This window comes from Eretmochelys imbricata, chromosome 8 (assembly GCF_965152235.1).
Source record: "Eretmochelys imbricata isolate rEreImb1 chromosome 8, rEreImb1.hap1, whole genome shotgun sequence".
NCBI classification, from domain to species: domain Eukaryota; kingdom Metazoa; phylum Chordata; order Testudines; family Cheloniidae; genus Eretmochelys; species Eretmochelys imbricata.
Window position 1 is genome coordinate 43504754 of NC_135579.1, and position 27050 is coordinate 43531803.

A 27050-nucleotide genomic window follows, 5' to 3' on the forward strand; every position below is an offset into this window, starting at 1 on the left:
AGGTACCCCAGTACATGGGAGCCCAGCCTCCAGCATGGCTCACAAAGGCTTCACACACCACTGCACCCCACTCTGCTTTGGTCTATGGGAAATATGGTACGACCTCCGTACTGAAGACATGGGTAGCTACACTCTGGCCCACATTATGCAAATGAAGTGCACTCCTGTGTTCTCTGGTAGGTTGGTGACATGGCTTTCAGTTGGGCCAAGGCTGGGCACCCAGCTCTTGCTCTCCGCTGTCTTACACCTGGCATCGTCATTGACACCCGTGCACAATGCACGAGAAATGCCAATGATAGTGCAACTCAGCAGAGAATTCAGATCTGGCAGCGGAATGAAGAGTCAGCCCTTGCCCCTCTCCCCCAACCTTACTTCATCTCACAACAATGATGATGCTAATACTTGAACATGATAATGTCCTTAAATGCACTTTTACTTTTGGTTTTTGAGTCACAGGCAACTGTTAATCACCCAAACAGAAGAGCTGGGAGTAATGGACAGAAATCTAAACCAAGGTAATCCTGCTGCTCATTGCAATTCACAAATGAAAAGCAAATTGTGTTTTTATTTCTGAAGGAAAATCACAAGAATAAAAGCAGTTTCTTACTGAAAGCAAACAGAAAGGGATGAAAAGCTACTGTCAAATGAAAGGCTTTACTTTCTGGGGGGGATGTCTCCAGATGTAGACCATGGGTTTCTTAAAGCCTGGAATTTAAGGCCTTATTTCTATTTTACAGAAACACTCTCTAGTGAAGGAGTACTTGTGGCACCTTAGAGACTAACCAATTTATTTGAGCATAAGCTTTCGTGAGCTACAGCTCACGATGAAGTGAGCTGTAGCTCACGAAAGCTTATGCTCAAATAAATTGGTTAGTCTCTAAGGTGCCACGAGTACTCCTTTTCTTTTTGCGAATACAGACTAACACGGCTGTTACTCTGAAACCAGTCTCTAGTGAATATATAAATTATATTACTGTGCTTCATAACTGAATACATAGTTTAATAAAAATGGGTGTTTCTATAGAGAATCTGATCATTTGAAGTGCATCATCCCTGTGTATATAGAAGATGTCACTTTTATTTGCTACTAAGCATTTTGTATCTGTTTTGTGATAATTGTATGTATTCTGTGCCTTGCCACACAATATATAACTAGCTGAACTAAATAGCAGCCTTTTCTGCACATTCTTGGTGCTTTGCATACCTTTCAGCATCGAAGGCCGCACTCATCTCTGCTCAGTATCTGGGGTTTTATGAGTCATAAATACGCTCACTTGCTGGTAAATGCTGAATGCAATTAGTATTTCAGTCTGCAGACCTGCAAATACCGTGTGTCTAGAAACAGAGAGTTCTGAAAGTGAGCCTGTGCCTGGCAGAAGCATCAGAAATCTACATGAAGGAGAGATTTAAAAACACCCCACACCCTCTAAAACCTGCTGCAGAATTTAATTGGTAAGGTAAGTAATAAGGGGCAGCAGACAGAACCATTAAGGGTGCAGTGTTCTGGTCCCAGTGCATATTATAGAGAAGTGACAAATTTTGTTTTCAAGGCTGAGAATTAGAACCACATTCAGCTCTTCATTTTACCCACTCTCAGACCATGGTTTGTAATATGTCTTCTGATCAAACAGCTCTATTCCCTTGTCCTTTCTTGAAGAGAACTCATCTCTTCATAGGTGGGATACAAATCACTCCAACCAGCCCTTCTGCAATCTCATCCAGCTTATGTCTGCACTCTTCCTGCAGCCGCTTCAGCTCCCTCTTCAGAGTGGCCTCTTCCATTTGCAGTTTGCTGATCACCTCTGTGGCATTAACAACATTTGTAATGGGCTCCTTCGATACCGAACTGAGGAAACCTGTTTTGCTAGCAGAACGCTTGTCTTTAAATACCAGCCTGTATGGACCATGCATTCCATTTTTTTTATGGGCACAATGGTATTTAAGATCTGATAGTTTTAGCTTGACCGCTTCTGTTATTGTCCTGACAGCAGCACAAAACTCCCTTTCATCTGGTAGTGTTCTTTCTCTTGATTTGACCTGTAGAGAGAAAAACATGGTCAGGCTTATGTGCAGAATTCCTCACTCCAGACACCAATGCAAAATGTCAAGGCTGGAGTGTGCTGTACTGGAAATTCTCTATTTCACGATCAAATGTAGCAAGTAGAAGCAGTGACTGAGCTCAGCATGTAAACCTCTGTGCTTTTAAGAATAAGAGACTGACAAATCTTCAAAGCCCTTGCTCCTCTGATGACTGACATATGGCAATTTCCTCTCCACTCCTTATGGCAATTACAAAAAGCATGGGCAGTTTGAGCCTGGATGAGATGTGTGAAAAAATGTGCATGGCCTGTTTCTCCATTCACGCCTGTAGAAAGGATGTGTAAAACACTACTATTGTAACAGGGTAGTGGGTAATGCCTCTTTTGCACAGGTGTGATTGCACAAAGGGCAGGACAGTGAGGAACCATGTCTGTGGTGAGAGAGCTGAGCCAAAGAAGGATTCTCTATACGGCTTTAATATAGGCCAACTGAGAATACTGTATGAGACAGGGCTGTGTGTGATACTAATTGTGCTGTAACTGGCTGGTGATACAATATGATATGATAGTCCAGATTTGCCAGTAGCAAAACTAATACAAGATACACTAATGACTATGGCCCAGTCCTCAAATGCATACAAAAAAAATGAGTAACTTAACTCACATGAGCAGATCCACTGAAGTCAATAAGACTAAGTACACTACTCAAGTTACTCAAGCATGTGCTTGCAGTAAGGGGCCCTTCAACTGCAGCTTCAGGACTTCTGGTACCAAGGGGTAAATAAGACTTTTAGGGAGATGCAGGCAGAGATCAAATGTCCCTGCTGTTTGCAACAGCACCCCTAAATAGACTATGCATCACAAAACTAACATCACAGCATGTCTTCAGAAACTGCTCACACATTAGAAAAAGAACATACAAGACTATGCAACAGTGTCACCAGGTGACTCCTGGCACCCACTGCAAATGGATCTTACACCTCTTATGATTATAGTTTATCTTTGCCATGTTTCATTTGACTTGATTTCTAGAGTATGTGTTTTGTGATGGGAAAAGAGCAGGCAATAGCCCACTGCTCCCCATGGTTCAAGAGAAGACGTTAGTGCTCATGTCTAGAAGAATAAAATTAAAAGGCCTAGACATACTATGCAGGACTTGCAAAAAATGGGAAATAATAGAATTGTTCAAAGTTGGAGCGAGATCAACCCAAGGGCTTGATTCTCTTCCTGTGCTTACATCAGTGAGTCATTCAGTATAATGCATTTGGTTCTGCTGTTGAACTCTGTGCCTTCACAAGAGAGGACTTTTCAGGCAAAGAAAAGCACGGCACTCATTTGATGCAAATATCAAATCTTTGCCCTTTAATCAAAAAGCCTTTTTATAGCACTCCCACCTCAAAGTCAGGATTTTTTTCTCCACAACAAATGCCTAGCAGTCGAGTTTCAATCTAAGCCTCGGATACACTTACACGCACTCTGTAGTCCCTGCTCACTGTGGCTTGTTATTCCAAAGAGCCCACCTACAGGAGATGGGATTACCTATATTTGATTCTGATGTAAGGCGCGTTGGCCTAATAGACCAACCACACCTACCACGGGGTGGGTTTCCGGAAGAGTGACATTTATTTTCATTGGGCTAGACATCACCACATTCTTTCAGTAGATTATTTAATTACCTTCTGTTTAACAATGTTACTTCAATTTGCAAATACATCTGTATAGTATACAAACTCAGAGTTGTTAGGATATAGATATTCAGGTCTGTCTGCAAAGGCTTATACTTCAAGAATTTAGGTGTATTCTTATCACTTACCTAGTTATAGAGGTATAAAAGAAAGAATCAAAATCAATGTCTGCCGGTGTAAGGGCCTTCCCCTACTATGACAGTCTGAGGCCCTGTTCTTAGGCTAAGGCCTTTGGCTAAGCAGCAGAGGCATCCATAAACTGAGAAATGTATGGTCACATCCTTACATTCCAAACTAATCACATTGAAAAGGTGCTATGGGCTGTTAGGAATACAGTCCTGTCCTGATAATGCCTATCACCTCCAGAGAAAGGGAAGAGCCTAGAAGATGTAAAAGGAAACTTAGTTTGATAGCATCCTGTCTGGCAAGAACTCACTTATCAATAGTTGGGATGTGAAATCCTCATTTCTTTGTTGTTCTATCACTGTAGTCCTCATTTCCCTTTTGTTTGTCTGTATAATCTGTCTGGTTCTGTGATTGTTTCTGTCTGCTGTATAATTAATTGTGTTGGGTATAAACTAATTAAGGTGGTGGGATATAATTGGTTAGATAATCATGTTATAATATGTTAATTGGTTAGTTAAATTTCAGTAAAATGATTGGTTAAGGTATAGCTAAGCAGAACTCAAGTTTTACTATACAGTCTGCAGTCAATCAGGAAGAAAGGGGGGAATGGGAATGGGGAATAGGGGTGGGGGAATTGGAATCATGATTTGCTATGGGGGGGGAATGGGAACAGGGACACAGGCAAGGCTCTGTGGTGCCAGAGCTGGGAAGGGGGACACTAAGGAAGGAAACTGGAATCATGCTTGCTGGAAGTTCACCCCAATAAACATGGAATTGTTTGCACCTTCGGACTTCGGGTATTGGTGCTCTCTGTTCATGTGAGAAGGACTAGGGAAGTAAGCGGGTAAAGGAATAAGCCCTCTAACGTCTGTACCTGGTGCCACTAAACAGCGTGGACATGAATAGCTACCTATAGATTCATTAGTTCTCATTACAGACTCCTAACTGATTTGCTAATTGTCTTGCTGCACGTGACTGTGTCCCATTTTTCCCAAAGGGTGCCCATATCTCAGCTCAATAGGCCGTAAGGATGTAATGAAATTTGGAAGAGGCCGCAAGCAAAAATTAAAAGCAGATCCCTCCCTAAATGCAGTGTCCCCACAAAAGTAGCTGCAAGCATACGCAAAATATTTGAAAACAAGTCAATTTTCAAGTTAAGAAAAAAGTACCAGTGGGTAAGGGCAGGTACATGATACGCTCAAAAGTGCATGCAGCTGGTTTAATATAAAGAAGAGGAAATACTTTTTCACACAATGCACAATTAATCTGTGGAACTTATTGCCCTGGGATGTTGTGAAGGCCAAAAGTATAACTGGGTTCAAAAAAGGATTAAGTGAGTTGATGGAGGATAGGTCCATCAATGGCTATTAGCCAAGATGGTCAGGGAGGTAGCCTCGTGCTCAGAGCAACCCTAAACCTTTGACTGACAGAAGCCTGGAGGGGAAGACAGGGGTACAGCTCTCCAAAATTGCCCTGTTCTGTACACTTCCCCTGAAGTTCTGGTACTGGCCACTGTCAGAGAGAGGATACAGGGCAAGATAGATCACGGACTGACCCAGTATGGCCGTTCTTAAATTCTTATGCATGATAATTCATTTATCAATTTGCTCTAGGTTTCTTTGTGGCAATTCCCTCCACTTATATTGTATGTATTATAGATGGAACAATGAGCTTGTGAGAGTTTCTGGCAGGTTTTCCATCAAGGTATCACTACAGAGAAAGAGTTAAATTAAACCTCCCCATCCATCAGGGTTCGTTGGTGTCAGCACTATTAATTAACCGTAGCTAGTGATTTCCAAATTTCTCATAAAAAAGTGATGTGCATAATGGTACATCTCCTTTGGACTAGACTGAACAATCTTAACTATCATCTAACATAGTTTGGGAACAGCAGTATAAATATTTAAGATGAGACAGCTAATAGGCCATTGAACTGTGTTCTGTGGCCACTACAGGATTACTCCCTGAAGCACATTTTCTAGCATTTTATCTAATCTACTTTTAAGTAGGGCTGTCAAGCGATTAAAAACTTTAATCACGATTAATCGTATAATTCAAACAAATTAATTGTGATTAATCGTGCTGCTAAACAATAATATAATACCATTTATTTAAATATTTTAGGATGTTTTCTACATTTTCAAATATATTGATTTCAATTATAACACAGAATACAAAGTGTACAGTAACAACAAGGAGTCCGGTGGCACCTTAAAGACTAGCAGATTTATTTGGGCATAAGCTTTCATGGGTAAAAAAACACTTCTTAGATTGAAGGTTTTTTTTACCCACGAAAGCTTATGCCCAAATAAATCTGTTAGTCTTTAAAGTGCCACAGGACTCCTTGTTGTTTTTGTGGATACACGCTAACACAGCTACCTCCTGATACTTGACATCATACAAAGTGTACAGTGCTCACTTTATATTTATTTTTACTACAAATACTTGCATCGTAAAATACAAAAGAAATAGTATTTTTCAGTTCACTTAATACAAGTACTGTAGTGCAATTTCTTGATCCTGAAAGTTGAACTAACAAATGTAGAATTATGTATAAAAAATAACTGCATTAAAAAATAAAACAATGTAAAACTTTAGAGCCTACAAGTCCAGTCAGTCCTACTTCTTGGTCAGCCAATCGCTCAGACAAACAAGTCTGTTTACATTTGCAGGAAATAATGCTGCCTGCTTCTTGTTTATAATGTCACCTGAAAGTGAAAACTGGCGTTTGCATGGCATTGTTGTAGCCGGTGTCACAAGATATTTACGTGCCAGATGCGCTAAGATTCATATTTCAGAGTAGCAGCCGTGTTAGTCTGTATCTGCAAAAAGAACAGGAGTACTTGCGGCACCTTAGAGACTAGCAAATTTATTAGAGCATAAACTTCCGTGGGCTACAGCCCACTTCATCATATGTCCCTTCATGCTTCAACCAACATTCCAAAGGACATGTGTCCATGCTGCTAATGGGTTCTGCTCAATTACGACCCAAAGCAGTGCGGATCAACGCATATTCATTTTCAGCATCATGAGTAGACACCACCAGCAGGTTGATTTTCTTTTTTGGTGGTTCAGGTTCTGTAGTTTCCGCATCAGAGTGTTCCTCTTTTAAGACTACTGAAAGCATGTTCCACACCTCCTCCCTCTCAGATTTTGGAAGGCACTTCAGATTCTTAAAACTTGGGTCGAGTGCTGTAACTATCTTTAGAAAAATCTCACACTGGTACCTTCTTTGCATTTTGTCAAATCTGCAGTGAAAGTATTCTTAAAATGAACATGTGCTGGGTCATCATCGGAGACAGCCATAACATGAAATATATGTCAGAATGCAGGTAAAACATAGAGCAGGAGATATTCAATTCTCCCCCAAGGAGTTGAGTCACAAATTTAATTAACACATTTTTTTAATGAGCATCATCAGCATGGAAGCATGTCCTCTGGACTGGTGGCCGAAGCACAAAGGGGCATACAAATATTACGCATATCTGGCATGTAAATTCCTTGCAGTGCCTGCTACAAAAGTGCCATGCGAATGCCTGTTCTCACTTTCAGGTGATATTGTAAATAAGAAGCAGGCAGCATTATCTTCTGCAAATGTAAACAAACTTGTTTCTCTTAATGATTGGCTAAACAAGAAGTAGGATTGAGTGGTCTTGTAGGCGTTAAAGTTTTATATTGTTTTGTTTTTGAGTGCAATTATGTAACAACAAAAATCTACATTTGTAAGTTGCACTTTCACGATAGAGATTGCACTATAGTACTTGTATGAGGTGAACTGAAAAATGCTATTTCATCATTTTACAGTGCAAATATTCGTAATAAAAATAATATCAAGTGAGCACTGTATACTTTGTATTGTGTTGTAATTGAAATCAATATATTTGAAAATGTAGAAAAACATGCAAAAATATTTAATCAATTTCAATTGGTTTTCTATTGTTTAGCAGTGCAATTAAAACTGCGATTAACTTTTTTGAGTTAATTGCGTGAGTTAACTGCAATTAATCAATAACCCTACTTTTAAATATTCCAAGCAATGGAGCCTTGAAAATTGTATTTATCCCTCTCCATGATAAGTTAAACACCCTTTAATCCCTCTCCCATACTGAGACTGGGTGAAATTCTAGCCCCCTTGAAGTCAATGGCAGAAGTCCCATTTGATTTCAACACTGTGAGGATAGCACCCAATGCACTTATATCAAGCCTTTCATCTGATTATTTTAAAGTGCTCTGCAGATAATCTATCCTCTCCACACTCCTGCAAAAGTGAGCAATAGCCCCATTTCTGATATGAGCAGCGAAATCAAGTAGGAAAAGTTCCTTAGAACAGTGCTACTCAAAGTGATGGTCCGCAGACTGGTGCCGGTCCGCAAGCCATTGGCTGCCGGTCTGCACGCACATTGGAAAAAAAATTGCTGGTCCCCCACATCAGATAGCTTGAGAAGCACTGCCTTAGAACATACGAAGTACTTTATCAATGCAGAGACTTTTGCTAAATTGGTCCCTGTGCTTGTTAAGGGGTTTGCTCAAGTACAGAGGAGAGGGACTTGGTCTTGTAAAACAACCAAAAAAACCAAACCAAAACAAAAAAACACCCCAAAAAACCAAAACACACACACCACTATCACAAACACTGATGAATCCCAGAACATATCTTAGCTAAAAGAATGTCTGAGGACCAATTTTCTCACGCAGACTGAGGAACAGATCTGAAAAAATAAAGAATTCGTGTGTTATTTGGTCACCTCCCCCCACACTGTATGTGATTAAACAAGATGTGAAGTCTGTACATAGGGAACTTAACAATATGGAATACTGGAGGAGAAATGCTCCTATTACTTATATAAAGTGAAGTCCCCAGAAACTAGAGTGCAAATCATGTTATTTTGGAATGACAGAATCATGCAGGACATTTGCTAGCCTGGACATTTTCTAAATGGAACACCTGTTTTTTCATGCTCTTTACTAACCAAAAGGAAAGAGTTTTTATTAACTGTTATGGGTGACACATGATACCTTTACAGGACTTCTTGGAATATCTTGTTCATTCCAGTAGAGAGAGCACGAATTTCAAATGATTAGAGGAACGTTTAATTTTCTGCCATGATGCAGAGCCTGCTGTAATGATACAGACAACACCATATTCTATCTGCAAATCAGCCAGGACAGCAAAGCTGTAACAAGAGTTCTATCCATTCTACCATGGGAAAGGCCCTACATATTTATTAGTAAAGTGCACCTAAATTCTGCAGCAAGGCCCCTACTTTCTGGGGCAGTATTAAGTGAAGTCAAAAAAAGAGGTTTTCAAAGAATTAAATATGAAAACAGATAATGCAACCAGCACAGAACTACTCATGTCATTTATGACTGGGAGGGATTAGGAAGGAAGTTTGGGTTTTTTGCACTGAGGAGGCGGCTGAAGTCTTTGATAATGAGTAGCCTAGGTGGCAAATTCCATAGCCATGGAACTGCAGAATGCTCTAGTTGCTGTTTAGAGATTTTACTGGTTAACAGGCATGAAGGTGAGTTACCTGACCTTAAAGTAGTTTGTTTCTCTCCCTTTTTACACCTTAGGTGCTCAAGGCAATTTCAGCAGCCTCCTCCTGTATATTTAGTTAATTGCTGCTCCTTAAGCTCTCATTGTCTCTCATTAGTCAGCAAATCCTGTTATTCTGGAGTGAAAACAATCTCAGCAGACCACTTTATATTAAACAAACATGTTTGAAGAGATAAGGATCCTCAGCATTTTAAGTCATCAGAATCAGATGAGTTTCAGAGTAACAGCCGTGTTAGTCTGTATTCGCAAAAAGAAAAGGAGTACTTGTGGCACCTTAGAGACTAACCAATTTATTTGAGCATGAGCTTTCGTGAGCTACAGCTCACTTCATCGGATGCATACCGTGGAAACTCACGGTATGCATCCGATGAAGTGAGCTGTAGCTCACGAAAGCTCATGCGCAAATAAATTGGTTAGTCTCTAAGGTGCCACAAGTACTCCTTTTCTTTTTGAGAATCAGATGAGTAGCTCATCTAGTCCAGAATTCTGTATCCCAAAGCTCTGCTTTTCAATTTAGATCTACCAGCTGTAACTGAAATCCACCATGTGCTATGTAGTGAAGTATGACAGCTGCTGCGCATCCTCTCTGAATAAAATAAAGCGACAGTCATAGTTTCTACATTTCTAGAGCCCACTTCACCCCAAAGGAGTCCAGAGTGTTTTAAAGAACCATACAGAGAATACATCAACTAACAGTGACACGCAGCCACCCCTGAAATGGAGCAAAGCATGTGTTGAACAGCTCACAGTGATACTTTACAAGAGATTAGTATAGGAAAATAGGGAAAGAACAGGTTACAAAACATTTAGATAAGTTAGATGTATTCAAGTTGGTAGGGCTTGATGAAAGTCACCCTAGGGTACTTAAGGAACTAGCTGAAGCCACCTTGGAACTGTTAGTGATTATCTTTGAGAACTCATGGCAGACAGATGAGGTCCGATAGGGCCAGAGGAGGGCAAACATAATCTATATCTGTAAAAAGGGGAACAAAGAGGACCTGGGAATTACAGACCAGTCAGCCTAACTTCGATACCTGGAAAGATACTGGAACAAATTATTAAACAAGCAATTTGTAAGAACCTAGATGAAAATAGGGTGATAAGGAATAGCCAAGATGGATTTGTCAGGAACAATTCATGCAAACCAACCTAATTTCCTTCTTTGACAGAGTTACTGGCATAATGAATGGGCGGAAATAGTGAATGTAATATACCTTGATTTTAAGTAAGGCTTTTGTCACAGTCCCACATGACATTCACATAAGCAAACTAGAGAAATCCAGTCTAAATGAAATTACTACAAAGTGGGTGTACAACTGGCTGAAAAAAGGTACTCAGAATAGTTATCAACAGTTTTCAGTCAAACTGGGCAGGCATATCTACCAGGTTCCACAAGGGATCTGTCTTGGGTCCTGTACTGTTCAATAGTAGAATAGGTGGAATACTGTGTCCAGTTCTGGTATCCACAAATTCAAGAAGAATGTTGATAAACTGGAGACGGTTCAGAGAAGAGCCATGAGAATGATTACAGGATTAGAAAACCTGCCTTATAGTGATAGACTCAAGGAGCTAAATCTGTTTAGTTTAACAAAGAGAAGGTTAAGGGATGACTTGATCAGTCTGTAAGTATCTACATGGGGGCACTTCAAATTAGCAGAGAAAGGTCTGACACAATCGAATGGCTAGAAGCTGAAGCGAGACAAATTTACACAGGAAATAAGGGTAATTAACTTTTGGAACAACTTATCAAGGGATTATGGTGGATTCTCCATCACTGACAATTTTTACATCAAGAGTGGATGTTTTTCTAAAAGACATGCTCAAGGAATTATTTTGGGCAGTTCTCTGGCCTGTGCTATGCAGCAGGTCAGACTAGATGATCACAACAGTCCCTTCTGGCCTTAGAATCTATATTTTACTGCTTTCCTCTAGTCTAGTTTTAAATGATTTTTAAAAATCCACAGCTAATTAAATCTTTTACATTAATATAATTGCTAAACGAATATTTAAATTTGACCACTTCCATTGGGATACTATTCCAAAGGCTACTATTGTTTAGTCAAGAAATGTTCCTGACAGCCTAAACTTTCTCTTTTTAACTTTATTCCTTGACTCCTCTACAACCACTTGTACCACTCTCTAAAATAATTCCTCTCCTCTTTTGGTGTTTGAACTCTTCAAATTCTCATAGGTGATTATTACAGGGACAAAAGGATCGCCATACCGAAATCAGATCATCTAGTCCAGCAATCTCTCTCTGACAATGGCTGGTTAAGATGCTTCAGCAGAATGTGCAAGGAGGCCCATAGCAGACAATAAATGGAATACCTTTCCCAAAATGGAAGTTTCTCCCTACTCCCATAAGTTGGTGACTAGCTTATGCTTTGAAGCATGAGGATTTATAGGCTTTGATCCTGTCAACATTTGTGCATGTGCTTAACTTTACTACCACAAACAGGACTACTCATGCTAGTAAAGGGACACACATGCTTGTTTGCAGGATCAGGGCCATATAGCCCTTCTAAAAACACGTTTTTATCCTGTCTAACATAACCCTGGATGTTCTCATTATCCATTGTGACAGGGTCAGGCCAGATGGGTACAGGAGAGTGATCCTATTGGGATCCACGAAGTGGGCAGGCAAAAGCCCACCCATTGCTAAAGGGTCCCCCTCCAGCCTAAGGGGACCACAGGACCTGGAAGCCAAGTGATTTCACGGGACAACTAATCAAATAACAGGAACAGGAGTGTGGTCAAAGGGTCAAACAAAGGGAACCTGACGGGGACATCGAGCAGAGAACCCCGGACAGTGCTCACTGCTCCTCGAAGACGTCAAGGGAGATCGAAGGCAGATATATTAGCCCTAGATTAAGCAGGTCCCTTTCCCCTGGGTAAGGTAACAGGGGAGACTCCAGAATAATCACTAAGTTCCCTTTTACATCTTCTAGGCTCTTCCCTTTCTCTGGAGGTGATAGGCATTATCAGGACAGGACTGTATTCCTAACAGCCCATAGCACCTTTTCAATGTGATTAGTTTGGAATGTGAGGATGTGACCGGTTGCTTCCCAGCTTATGGCTGCATCTGCTGCTTAGCCAAAGGCCTTAGCCTAAGAACAGGGCCTCAGACTGCCACAGTAAGAGAAGGCCCTTACACTGGCAGACAGCGGTTTTGATTCTTTCTTTTATACCTCTATAACTAGCTAAGTAATAATAATACACCTAAATTCTTAGAGTGTAGGCCTTTACAGACAGGCCTGAATTTCTATACCCTAACAGGCAGGCTAATCAGGACACCTGGTTTAAAAAGGACCTCGTTTTAGTCAGTGAGGGGTGCGCAAGGAGCGGAGAGTGAGAGGGCATGCTGCTGGAGGACTGAGGAGTACAAACACTAACTGGAATCAGGAGGAAGGTCCTGTGGTGAGGATAAAGAAGGTGTTTGGAGGATACTATGGGGAAGTAGCCCAGGGAGTTACAGCTGTCACACAGCTGTTACAAGAAACACAGTAGACAGCTGTGATCCACAGGGCCCTGGGCTGGAACCCGGAGTAGATGGCAGGCCCGGGTTCCTGCCATCCCTCTTCCCTCTATTGGATATAAGAGGAGCTGACCTGGACTGTGGGTCCCACCAGAGGAGAAGGTCCCTGGCCTGTCCCCCAACCCACTAGGTGGATCAGCAGAGACTGCGGGGATTGTTCCTTCCTTTTCCCCATGCTGGCCAGTGATGAGGTTAGCTGAGTGAACTAGCAAAAGTGGCCAAACTGAGGGCTGCCATGAACCTTTGAGAGCAAATCCGCCAATAAGCGCAGGACCCACCAAGGCAGAGGAGGAACTTTGTCACACCATATAAATACCCCTTTTTTAGTATCCTGATAAGTTCTTTTCCTCAAGGTCAGCATGTGGCAATGAGTCTACAGCCACATCATGGACTGTGTTCTACTTTTATCATTTTTAAAATTTGCTGCTTTTCATTGAACATTCCTTTGGTCTTGTTGCACTAGAGATGCTAACTAGGAGCACCTGATTTTCTCCTCTAGACCATTTTATTATTGTCTCATTTCACCTCTCCTAAAACACACAGTCCCAGTCTTTTTAGTCTCTCTTCCTAGCAATTGCTTAAACAAGCTATACATTTAGTTCTTTTAATCTTTCCCCAGAAATCAGCTCTTCTATCCCCTTATTAGTTTTTGCTGCGCTTTTCTGAACTCCCTCATTTGTCTGCATCTTACTGGTAATGTGGTGCCCAGAACATAGTGTCTGATCCTGGAGGGTGCTGAGAGATTTCTGAGAGGAGCTGAGTTGCCTCATCAGCATTTATTTAACCAGCTCAGGAGGTATGGCACACTGACAGTCATGCAGAAAATGGTTCCTTTCCAGCTAAGCTCACATTCATCCTGCTTTTACTTACACAGAACTGGGTCAACATGTGAGATATCCCGAAGAAGTGCTGGGGATTAGGCACCACCATATGACATTTAAATCTTTTTCAATAATAACTGTAAACCTTCCAGCTGCAGAATGACAAGTTCACATCTCCGCGTGTTCAACAGCATTTCACAAGGTAACCCGAGTACTGCAGTGTGTAGCAGTGCACCCTTTGCATCTCACAGTTGTGTATTTGAATGCTGATGCTACTAGTTAAGGATGAAGTTTAAATCTGAGCAGCAATGCGGGTCTTTGAGTTCCCATCACAGGAAAGGACGTGCGTGTGGGTGGCTGGGAGCGGTTCGATTCTGCAAATGGATCGTTGCCAAGATCAGGCTTGACAAAACCCTGGCTGGGATGATTTAGTTGAGGATTGGTCCTGCTTTGAGCAGGGGGTTGGACTAGATGACCTCCTGAGGTCCCTTCCAACCCTGATATTCTATGATCTGTAAAACTGTAGTTAGTGTCACGTGCGAGAGTAGCTGGAGAGCTCTAGGAGAGGACTTACTCCTTTCATTTTTAAACTGCATTCTCTCTTACCAGCTGCAGCCATTCCCAGGACTTTTGCAGCAAATTATTTCAGAATATCAAAATGTTACTGTTCAGAAAACAAACTGCAGCAAGCCTAAAAATAGTAAATGTTCCTCCTCTAATGATAATCATCCCTTCACTGTCACTGATCCTCCTTTTACTCCACTGCCTATGACATGAAAAAATGTATGACTTCCTGTTCAATACATGCAATACAATAGTACCGTTTGTCTTTTGTGTGAACAATGATGTAACCCACTGTCTACCCTTCAGACCTACCTTTTGAGGTTTGATGACATTTGGGGAGTGCATAGTCATTTTATCCAGAGTGGTCATGGAAAAAGTTATTCTCTGATCAATATTAGGGAGGTTGAAGAGCTTAGATAGAGTGAGGCACCCAGCCCAAAGTCGCACGTGGATAGCATAGGAACTTCCATGGACCATATGCAGAGAGCAACAAAATCAAAGGTTGTGGACTCTGGCCTCAAGTCTCTAATCAGAATTCAGAAACAGCAAAGATCTAACAGGTCATATGGTCTGTCCACCAGGCCAGTTCAGGACTGTTCCTACAGCACATTTAAATATTCTGAACAATGGGTTTTCTGCCATTGCCTTTGGGATACTATGCCATAGGCTACAGGATCCTACCGTCAGAGCCTTCTCCTGACATATAGTTGACAGGTTCACAGTTACAGGCCAGTATTCAGGGTTTTTCTCTGGGACAGCAGGAACCTGTAGCCCAAAATTAAGCTTGGAAGGATCTGACTGTTATCGCTACATGTTGGTAAATGTCAATTTCACCGTACACACAAAAAACAATGTCAAAATATTTCCATCCCATAATAAAAATGGACACATAGGCACAGTAAGAAAAATGCTGCTTGAGAACTCATTAGTGTTTGATTTAAGGATATTTACTTTGTATATTTTGACATGTGATGTTTACAATTTGTGATTTCATGGTTATAAAGCTTTACTTTTTGAATCTCAATGTCTACTGTCATTAAATAATTGTCTGACTCGCCCCAGAGCGTCCCATAACTGAAAATTTAAAATGAAAAATAAGAAAAAAATGCTTAAATATAAACATCAATGTTATCAGTCAAATTACAAAGAAATAAAAATCAAATTCTGCCACGTTGGATAGCACTGAGATACTACAATAAGAGGTGCTCAAGAACTGGGGATGGGTGCATTATAAAAACTTAGATAAATGGATGTGGGAGGGGAAAGTGTTAGCATTGGAAACTGAGGATTTCCAGACATAGACATGGAGGTTTGAATATTCTAACTTACTGATTTTCAAATATTTGTGTTTAATAACTACAATGTTCAAATCATACTGGTTTAAATTAACTGATAAGTATTTTCAACATGGATTCTGCCTTACAGTTGGTGTCTAGGAATTTCTTTTTCTTTAAAGAAAAGCTTCTGGAATGTTCTATTTTATTGACATTGTTTTTAATTATTTACTCAAAAATTATTTTAGAAGAGAATAAAGGAAAGTTCTTACACCTTATAGACAGCACGCACACCTAAACCAATTTCCTTCATGTGTGTTTAAACCACCCTGCTCCATCCCTCCATTTATATGCACAAGGCACATATACAAATGCATAAACTAGTGCTGAGCGGGGGTGAGGGAATAACAAGATGAGTCACCATGAACAGTGTGCATACAAAAACTTTGGCAGACATTCCACTCTTGCTCATCTAAGAAGCTCTGAATAGCTCCTCCAAACTGCAGACCCTTCATCCTGCCACACTTTTCATCTTCCGGTCCCTAGTCAAGGCCTTGCTTTTAATCTTTAAGGCCCTCAACAAGTTGGAACCTGTCTACATAGGAAACTGCTTCAACAACGCACCATAACAGCTCCATTCCCCTGAGACAAAGGAGCAAAGTGAATCCAGGACAAGGCTTGCCGAAGCCAGAAATACAGGGAGTCAGTTGAGAAGTCCCTGCCTCTGGCACAATCTACAGACCAACAACAGAGTTGGAAGCTAAGCATTTGCTGAGCACCTGTAAGAAAGCCTTCCTGCCATAACTGAAGAAATTACAGCAACAAGCATGAAAGAAGATGTAGGCAGAAGTAAACCTGACAAACCCAGGAAAGGGGGAGAGTAGAGTCCACCTAACAACTCAGTGCAAACAGTATTTGCTATAAAAATGGGCTCCCTGGAAATACCACAGACAGATCAGACAGCTATGTGAGGAGAAAGGCCTCAAAAATTATTCTACTGCAATCAATTTGTGGGAGAAGTGTGGTACGGTAAAGACACAACTTCACATTAATGAGCTGTAAGATATGTACAAGATCATATAGGCTTATACATTTGATTTTGGGTTATATTACCTCATATTATTTTATAGTTGATTGTTTTATTTCACAAAGCAGAGAAGTATAAAACAAGCAGGAAAGTTCCCTTTCGAAAACTCTCAACTTATTTTCTCCCAAAAGAGATGACACCAAGCTAATAAAAGCAAGAGACCCTAGTCATAAACCTGCTCTCTCCTGGCTCTCCTGCAGTCACCACTGATGATTACTTTGTTGGTCACCCATAAGAGTTTGTATTTTGCTTTCTAAAATGCTGACTAGATTTTACTCATTCAGGGGCCTAGCTCCTGCTGAATTAGCCATGCCTGGAGCTGGGGAGCTGTGCAGCGTGCAGAGCTTCTCTGCAGAAGCTATTCCAGCCCATGGCCCATTCAAGGTAGGAAGGAAAGAGATGGCTTGCAAAGCATCAGATTTCCTCTCCCTCCGTCTAACCCAGTTCCATTCCCTATGCCAGGGGTGGGCAAACTTTTTGGCCCGAGGGCCACATTTGGGTATGGAAATTGTATAGCGGGGCATGAATGCTCACGGAATTGGGGGGCTGGGGTGCGGGAGGGGGTGAGGACTCCAGATGGGGGTACGGGCTATGGGGTGGGGCCAGAAATGAGGAGTTCAGGGTGTTGGAGGGGGCTCCAGGCTGGGGCAAGGGATTGGCGTAGGGAGGGGGGTTGAGGGCTCCGGCTGGGGGTGCGGACTGTGGGGTGGAGCCGGGGATGACGGGCTGGGGGTGCAGGAGGGTGCTTTGGGCTGGGACCGAGGGGTTCAGAGGGCGGGAGGGGGATCAGGGCTGGGGCAGGACATTGGGGTGCAGGAGGGGGTCAGGTGTGCAGGCTCTGGGTGGTGCTTACCTCAAGCAGCTCCCAGAAGCAGTAGCATGTTCACCCTCCAGCTCCTACGTGGTGGCGTGGCCAGGCGGCTCTGCGCGCTGCCCTGTCCACAGGCATCGCCCCTGCAGCTCCCATTGGCCGGGAACCACGCCCAATGGGAGCTGCAGGGGCGGCGCTTGGGACGGTGGTAGCGTGCGGATCCCCTTGACTGCCCCTACATGTAGGAGCCGGAGCGGGGGACATGCCAATGCTTCCAAGAGCCGCGTGGAGCAGAGCAAGCCGCTGACCTTGCTCCCCAGTAGGAGCTCAAGGGCTGGATTATAACATCTCGAGGGACGGATGTGGCCCCCGGGCCATACTTTGCCCACCCCTGCCTTATGCCCTGCCTGGGACACATGCACAACAGAGTTTGCACTGGTTCTGCTGCACTGGACTCTTCAGCCCTACAGGGTGGCCTGCATTTCCCTAAATGCTCTTTGATGGGGCGGGGGGGGAATTTCACTACATTTTACCCGAGATTTGACTACCGACCATTTCCAACATTTATTTGAAAGACAAAATAAAAGCATCATCTGAGGACAAACCCATGCTGTCAGCAAAGGCATCTGAGAGCCGTAATTCTTTTCTCAAGGGCAGAATATCATCATCCACAATTTGCTTGTTAAGAGAGAACTGGTTTTAATTTTAACAAGGGTGCAAAATGGTTGATTAAAGCTCCATGCTATCCGTTTAAACAATAAAAACAAGGTAATAAAAATTAGGCCTTCTTTCCTCCCCACGTCCCTTAATAAGACTTAACTCAAAGCCACAACAAATGCTCTCTCTCATTTGCAGATTTTCAGCACTGCACAAATTCTGGAATAAGTGTTTAACCAGTGATCTTACTAAAACACACTCCAAGAGCTGAATCAAAATTATTTGAAATCCAGAATGTGCTTAGACTTAATTTAGGAAGTATTTATAAAACTTTATCCAAATTCATGCTTTTAACTTTCTGCTCTTACTCATTAATGTCTCTGAAGTATATATGCAACCCTTCCTTTAAGGTTTTTTTTTAAAATACGTTTTGGAACATAGGCATTGCTTATGATTTCTATGGAACCAAACACTTTGTTATGATTGCTTTAATATTTCTATGATTAACACTTACAAATTTACTCAAACATATAAAATATCACTAATTCATGAACTATTTAATTGGTGTGTTCGTGCAATTTATTCTCCAAACACAGACATATTCAGGAAGAATCCTGGAGAATTGAAAGAAGAACAGATTACTCACTTGGTGCAGTAACTGGTTCTTCAAGATGCATTTCCCTATGTGTGCTCCACTTCAGGCACATGTACCTCTCAAACCCTTGATCGGAGATATTCTGTTAGTGTCCAGACCACAAGTGTCCTGTGACTCCTCATGTTGGATACTGAGGCTATACAGGGGTGCACAGGCGAACCACCCTCACTTCCTTCTCCCCCAAATGTCCCCTAAGGAACAGTCTGAACTAGAGGGCAAGGAGGATGCACCCATAGGGTCACACATCTCAAAGAACCGCACTTACAGCACAAAGTGAGTAACTCTTCTTCTTCGAGTGTCGTTCCTATGGGTGATCCACTTCAGGTGACTTCTGAGCAGTATCCCCAGATGGAGGAGGGAGCTTCACAACAGACTCCAGAATGGAAGACAGTACCAGAACCAAGTGTAGCATCACATCTGACAGCACAGATCAGGGCATAATGTTTGAAAAACAAATGTATTGAAGTCCACGTAGCAGTGCATCTTATTTCAGAAACTGGTACATTCTTCAGTGATGCCGTAGATGTTACCTGCAATCTGGTTGAATGTGCTACACTCTTTGTGGGGGATGGATGGCCGCAATACTATAGAAAATGATAATGCATCCAGAAATTCATCTCGGTAGTCTCTGAGTAGAGATTGAGGACCCCGTGGATCTATCCATGAAGGAAATCAAGAGCCTAGGTGACTTCCTAAATTGCTTGTTCCTATTTAAATAGGAAGGCTAATGCCCTTTTAATATCTAGGGTACCTAAACAGAATTCCTGTAGAGAACAATGTGGCGTTGACAAAAAAAGTGGTAGATGAATAGATTAAGGTGGAACTCTAATAGAACCTCAGGTAAGCATTTCAGGTGTAGACATAAAGCGACCTTATCCTTGAACACTGTAAAGGAGGGATCAGCCATTCAGGCTCCCCAACCCTCCAGGCTGACGTGATGGCTACTAAAAAGACCGTCTTCCTACATAAATGCAACAGAGTACATGTTGCCATTGGTTTGAATGGAGGTCACATAAGAAAATTGAATACCAGGTTGAGGTATATGTCTTGACCAGTATGGAACTGGAAGACGATCTTCGGCAGAGAAGCCGGGTGCGGGCACAGCTGGACCTTGTCCTTATAGAAGACTGTATAAGGCCGTTCAGATGTGAGCACCATGATTTCAGACACCCCATGGGCCAAAGTTAAAGCAAACGAGAAGGCGACCTTCTAGAAGAGAAGCAGGAAGCCAAGGGCTGGAAGGGGGGAGTCTCATACTGAAATGGCCACCAGATGAACATTGACTGAGGATCGCAACAGGCCCTGGAGTTTAAGATGGAGCAAATAGTCCGGGATGCCTTGCAGTGGAGCCCCTTCTGCACAAATGTGATGAACTGAGGCCCAACACGTGAAGCGCTTCCACTTCGCCATATAGGTGGCTCTGGTGAAGGGTTTCCTGCTACCCAGCAGAACCTGCTGGACAGCAACGGAACACCGCTGTTCGTCCCCACTCAGCCATGCAGTAGCCAGGCTGTCAAGTGTAGCACCACCAGGTTTGGATGCAGCAGATTGCTGTGCCTCTGGCACAGCAAATCTGGCCGAAGACACAGCTGCAGCAGGGTGGCTGCCAAAAGACACAGCAGCATGCCAAACCAGTGTTGACGAGGCCACACTGGGGCTATGAGGATGATTGTTGCTTTGTCTTGCTTCACCTTGAGCAGGACCCTGTGGATTAATGGCACCAGCGGGAAGGTGTACATCAGCACTCCTGACCACGGAATCAGGAAGATGTCAGACGGGGAGCCCTTGTCCCTGCCCTGCAGAGAACAGAACATGTGGCATTTTCTGTTCTGCCAGGTGGAAACAAGTCCACCTGGAGAGTCCCCCACCTGTGGAAGATTAGGCTGACCACCTCTGGATGGAGCGACCATTTGTGGCGAGATGAGAAGGTCTTGCTGAGATGATCTGCCAAAACATTCTTGGTTCTGTGGGTGGCTACTAGATGATTGGCATGTCGCACATAAAAGTCCCAGAGGCTGAGCACTTCTTGACAAAAGGCCGAAGACCTGTTGCCGCCCTTCCTATTGATGTAATACATCGTAGCGGTATTGTCTGTGAGGACCTGCACCACCTTGCCTTTTAGGTGGGGCAAGAAGGCCTGGCAGGCCAGGCAAACCATTTTGAGCTTCCTGACATTGATATGAAGGGCGAGATGGTTGTGGAGCCAGAGGTCCTGGGTGCTGAGCTCGCCCAGATCGGTTCCCCAACGCAGATCCAACGCGTCCAAGACCAGGCTGATCAGTGGAGACAGGATAGTGAAGGAGACTCCCCGCAGTACCTACCTGGGATCCCGCCACCAATACAAAGACAGGAGGATGTGTTTCGGCACCGTAACCATTTGGTTCAGGGGATGCCTGCTGAGGGTGTAGACCGAGGCTAGCCACGCTTGCAGAAGCCACAGATGAAGACAGGCATAGCTGACCACGTATGTGCACGCGGCTGTGTGGCCCATCAGTTGCAGGCATGTGTGGGCCGTAGTGAGTGGGTGGCTCTTTATGTGGGAGATTAAACCCAACATGGCCTGAAAACGTGCTTCCGGAAGGAAGGCCATGGCCCACGTGGAGTTGAGGACCGCGCCGATGAACTCTACGCATTGGACTGGCATTAACATGGACTTTTCTGTGTTAGTAACAGGCCCAGGTCACTGCAGGTGGATCGCACCAGATCGAGGCTCCTGCACACCTGTCCCGGAGACCTGCACTTGATGAGCCACTCACTGAGATAGGGAAGATCTAGACCATTCACCGTCTCAGGTAAGCTGCTACCTGTGCCACGCAATTCGTTAACACCCTGGGGGCCGAAGACAGACAAGAGGCTAGTGCTGTGAACTGGAAGTGGCGCCCGGCCACTATGAAACACAGGAAATGCCTGTGTCCCAGGAATATGGAGACATTAAAGTAAGCATCCTTTAAGTCGAGAGTGGCGTACCAGTCCCACAGATCCAGGGATAGGATGATGGAAGCCAGGGAGACCATGTGGAACTTCAACTTCTTTAGAGACTTGTTGAGGCCATGCAGGTCCAGAATGAGTCTGAGACCCCCCTTTGCCTTCCAGATTAGGAAGTAGCGGCAGTAGAATCCTCTTCCTTCCATATCCTGAGGAAGCTACTCCACAGCCAAAAAGCCCAGGAACTTTACGACTTCCTGAACAAGGAGTTACTCGTGAGAAGGGTCCCTGAGGAGTGACGGGGAAGTCGGGGGGGGGGGGGGGCGGCGCAAGGGAGGGGTGGCCAAAAATTACGGGGTATAACCCCGAGTCACTACATCCAGGACCCAACGGTCCGATGTAACCCACAACCAGGCCGAGAGGTAGGGAAAAAGGCGGTTGAGGAAAAGCTGGGAAGGATCCGGGCAGTTGGCTGGTGCATTGCTCCCGACCACACTCTCAAAATGAGCGCTTCTGGCCCCCTTGGTGCTTCGCTGGGCCAGGCTGAGCAGGAGAATAGGATGACAAAGGGTGGCGGTGACTAAACCCTACGTCCCTTTTCCTTGCAGGTGCCTGCTGAGGCTGCTACTGTTGTGGTGGTGGGGGAGGCTGGAATGACTGCCTCGACGCCTGAGGAGTATGCATCCCCAGAGAGCGGAGGGTCGCCCACTCTCCAGAGGCATGCAGATGATCATCCGTTTGGTTGGAAAAAAGGCCAACACCATCAAATGGGAGGTCCTGAATAGAGGCCTGCATCGCCTGGGACACGCCGGCAGTCTGGAGCCAGGAACTGCGCTGTATGACCATTGCCGAGGAGACCACTCAGGCAGCTGAATCAGCCACATCCCAGGCCATTTGGAGAGAGCACCGAGCTGCCACGGTACCCTCCTCCACCAGAGTTGTGAACTCCTGGGCTGCTTCCTGGGACACAGAGTCCTTGAACTTGAGAAGAGAGCTCCACAAGTTAAAGTGATAGCGTCCCAAGAGGGCCTGGTGGTTTGCCACCCAAAACTGCAGGCTGGCCATAGAATAAGTTTTTTGACCAAACAAATACATCCTCTTGGCCTCTTTATTCTGAGGGGTGGAACTGGTGGGCCCATTTATCCCTCTCGTTGGCTGCCGACAAGATCTATGATCCCAGTGGAGGGTGGGTGTATAAGTACTCGAACCCTTTCGCAGGAACAAAGTATTACTTTTCTGCCCTTTTGGATAGTTTTGACGATGTTCAGGACCGCACTGGGAGCGCGACACGGGCCGGGGTGGATGCTGATAACATATTAAAAAATGCGTCTGTCTGCTCCTCTCTCTCCTCTGCCTTAAGGTCCAGGGTGAAGGCCACCCTGCAGAGCAGTGCCTGATGCTCCCTAAAATCATCTGGTGGGTTAGCGCTCAAGGGGCCCGCCACTGCCTTGTGGGGAGGATGACTGGACAACCAGGGGAGGGCTGGCAGTGTCCTCTCCCGCCGGAGAGGGCAGCCTGGGGTGGTACCAGCTCCTCACCTGCAGTGGCTACCAGAGTGTCCTGCACTGAGCCCAGTGCCATTGGTGCAATGGGCGCGGCCTTCAGCCTGTCCGACTCAGCGACCAAGGGCTGGTGAGAGTGGGGCAATGGCATGACAGGAATGCCCAAAGTGTTCCAATAAGGCCATTGGGTCAGCCACTAGCCTTGCTGCCAGGTCAGCATCGATGCCGTAGACACGCCCTCTGGAGCCCAATCGCATTGCTTTCTGGGGAAGGGGCTGAACTGTGCCTTCGAGCCCAAGAAGTAGTCACCCTCCAGTGACCAGGGTGGGGCTGTCAAGGCTTGGGTCAGACAACTCACTGGTGACCGGCACTAGGAGCGGTCTGACCAGTCCCAGGTGTAAGGAGAGCGACGCAGTGTCTGGGAGCGGCCTCGAGGTCCAACCTAAAGTCAATCTCTCGAGAAACACTCACAAAAACACACACATGCTACTGGTTTTCATTTAGGAGGGGAGAGTGAAGTGTGCACTTGTTTCCCAATAAAAACAAAGCCACCGAACAACTAAAAGGTTTTTTAGGATGTGTATGCAGAAGAAAACTTCCATGGCTTGATGATAAAGATGACGGCTAAGGGAATGTTGATATAATTATTACTTTCTAGCAAATATTAATGTACAGAGTAGCAATAAATTTAGGCCCTGGGAATTAATGGGGAATAAATGAAAGGGATGCTCCAAGGCTAATGTTTATAGGAAGCATTATTTGCACTGTAAATTGTGAAGACATTTTAGAAGAGTTGTAAAGCTGAGCTACAGCCACTAATGGAACATATAATTAATTATACAAGCAGCTGCATCCCAAATTTTGCCAGGACTTCCAATTAGTGTAGAATGTATGCATCTCTACCGTATGCATTTTAAACAAGAAATTCACTATTCAAAAGCTTGCTCCCAGGTGTCATCCCAAAACAAACTGAAAGGGAAGTTGCAGCGTTCCAAAGTACCTATTTTATCTAAAGCAGAGAGTCACCATCTGAGCGGCAGCAGTCAATGAGAAAGGGATCCTCTGAGTACAGAAGAGCCCCACGTAAGCTCGAAAGCTGACACTTTTTGACAAAAATTTTGTTTAGTTAAAAAACAATTTTCCACTGAAAAACAGTTTGGATGGAAAAATGTTATGGGCCAAATTGGAGGTGAGGGACCTCTCCATCACCATGATCAGTAGCAGGGAGCCAGGACTGGGAGGGAAAACATTTTGTTACTTTTCTGGGAGAAGGAGGCAGAGGGTTGTATTTGGGGCTCAGAGGAAGGGTGAGTTTTGAGGTGTGTCTGTGTGTTCAGGGTTTGTTTGGGTCTGGCTCTGAGTGAAGGAGGATTGATGATACTTAATTAAGGATTTGCCAACAGCCTCATTTTATGTCATCTCCTATGCCAGCCTCACTGGCAAGGGGTCTTGTATGAGCTGAGTATTGTTTTTCCTGTTAGGGTTGGGAGGGACTATCAGCACATTGGAGTGGGGACTAATTGCCCTATGCTGGGGAAAAAACCAGTGGGGAGGTTTAGTATCTCACAATAGTGTGAGACCCTGCAGCATTTGAAAGAGAGATCTGGAGAGTGAGAAGCTGGAGGGTTGGGCTGGGTGATAAAGAAAAGAACCAGAAAACAACCCTATAATTGTTTAAAGTAAAGTTAAAGTAAAGCTAGGCCTCTGTCTTTTTTCTATGCTTATCTGTCTTCTCTCTAAGGTTATGGGTGGAAGGAATGTGAACTGTGTGTAACCTGTACTCCCTGTTTTGGGGAAAGAATTCCTTATACAGATAAGCCTCCATGTTTATACCTACCCCAGAACTTCAAACAGACTGGGTTAACCAGCTTGAACTGGAAGAGATATCACACTGTATGTTGAACCAGGCTATAAAAGCCCATCTCTGTTCTTTGTTCGGGACTTCACCATTTTCCTCTGTAAAGGAATTGGTGAGCCCTTCAGCTGTCGTACTTGCTAGCATTAAAGTGCCTCACTTTATCAAAGAGCCAAGACTCTGTGTTTTGTTTGGCTAATACAGAAGTCCAGGGAAGGCTACCCTCCTAACCCTAGACGGGAGGGAAAACCTTTTTCCCTAAAAATGGCGGGTGAGCATGCTGTGTAAGAGACTTTTGTAGCCTGCCCTGATGTCTTCATTCTGGCATTCTACTATGGCAGGAGGGTCCCATAAGACTGAAAAACACTGCTGGGTGCTGCTGATAAGGAGGTCAAGTTGAAGGCAGGAGAAACAGTGTAGTTCTGGTTCCCCAAGGCAGTAAAAGACCATGGCCAAGACTTTTAAAAATTGTCCTAAAGTTAGGCTTTATAATCATTATTTGGGCACCTAACGAAGTGGACTGTTTTCCAGACTTGTGGAGAACCCATCAGCTCCCACTGAAGACAATAAAAACTGCTGGGTGCTCAGCACTTTTCAAACACCTGCCATTTTGGGATGAGGAACATGTTCTGATGGTCTGTCCTTGACTGTAAAGGGCACCAGAAGGCCATTACTGTTCTTCTAAAAGGCCACTATTAAGGGATTATTGAGATGTTATAACAAAATTTTAGCCTGGGGACTACTTTTAAAGTACAATAGCACCCAACAAGCTATTTGCCAACTGGGGATTGCTGTAGCACAGCAGTACTTTGGAAATGTCCCTGACAAACCACTTACACAGGGGGATGGCGCAGGAGCTTGTTATGCTAGCTCTGCACCAGCTGATGACTCCTCCTTGCAAAGGGGATCCCTGTCTAGGATGATCTACCAGCTTTCTGGCTCTTGGCACCACCAATTTGCACCAAGAGGCTGCAGTGGGAGAAAACCCTTGCTCTACAGGCCCAAACAGTAGTCTGAGTGCAGATGGCTCAGGTGAAGATGGAGCATCCCATGTTGAACTCTGACATTCATGGGTTGCATGATCATATAAAATGAAGGCAACATTAATTTGCCTATTTTGTAAGGCCCTCAGTTGGGCAAAGTTTTTCCCAGGTTACTGTACAAGTCATAATATCGTGTGACAAACGCAAGTAACCCCACTGACTTCAATGGAGATAGCCCATTGTGTCACTAGCTGCAAAGCCTGGCTCTGTGTGTGCTCGTTAAAGATACACTTATCAAAACCAATACTACACTAAACTACATGCCCTGGTTATGACTGACCCTAAACTAAAACTGATTTCTCCAGAATAAATGGGTAACTTGCAATGTAAAGCTGGTAATTTCACCTTTTCAAGCACCTAACTACTTTTTTCAATTCTCCTGTCACAGCATGGGAAACAGTCTATCGCTTTCCAAACTTCCCAGAGTAATCAAACAATATGGCATGAAATGATATTTATAAACTGATATTTGCAGTGATCTCCTCCAGCCCATACACACCTAAAGTCTTTTAGATTCAAATGACAAAGGCAGAGCTAGGATTTTTTATACCTTACACTCTGGAACCCCACAGAACCTCTCTACCTTTATCTCTAGATATTACATTTTAACTGTGAAAACACAGTAACTCTGCATATTTCCTAAACAGGCACTAAAATATTTACAATGCCTAAAAAACGAGTTCCCTCATTGGAATGGGATTTCTTCCAGTTTTCCGTTAAATAAAGCTCACCCAAGATTTAGTGAAACATAATTTTTCAGCTGCATTCACGACGTGTTTTATTGACATGGTCAGTATCCAACTTCTTAGCAAACAATATGGATAAAATATTTATGTTAGTTATTGATTACATTATAACTAACTTTGGCACCTGAATCAGCATGCTGCATGTCCAAAGAGATAGGTATTTTTACC

At 43.8% G+C, this 27050-nt stretch overlaps 1 protein-coding gene across 3 annotated transcripts in view; it reads right to left on the reverse strand.

The window, feature by feature from the left end:
* Nucleotides 1-845: 845 nt before the first annotated feature.
* TEDC1 (tubulin epsilon and delta complex 1) overlaps nucleotides 846-27050 on the reverse strand; it is a 159574-nt gene continuing 133369 nt past the window's right edge. For all 3 annotated transcript variants that reach the window (XM_077823925.1, XM_077823924.1, XM_077823923.1), the window contains one exon: nucleotides 846-2037. In XM_077823925.1, the coding sequence (XP_077680051.1) occupies nucleotides 1663-2037 (375 nt within the window). In that variant the 3' untranslated portion in view covers nucleotides 846-1662. The remainder of the gene's footprint in view (nucleotides 2038-27050) is intronic.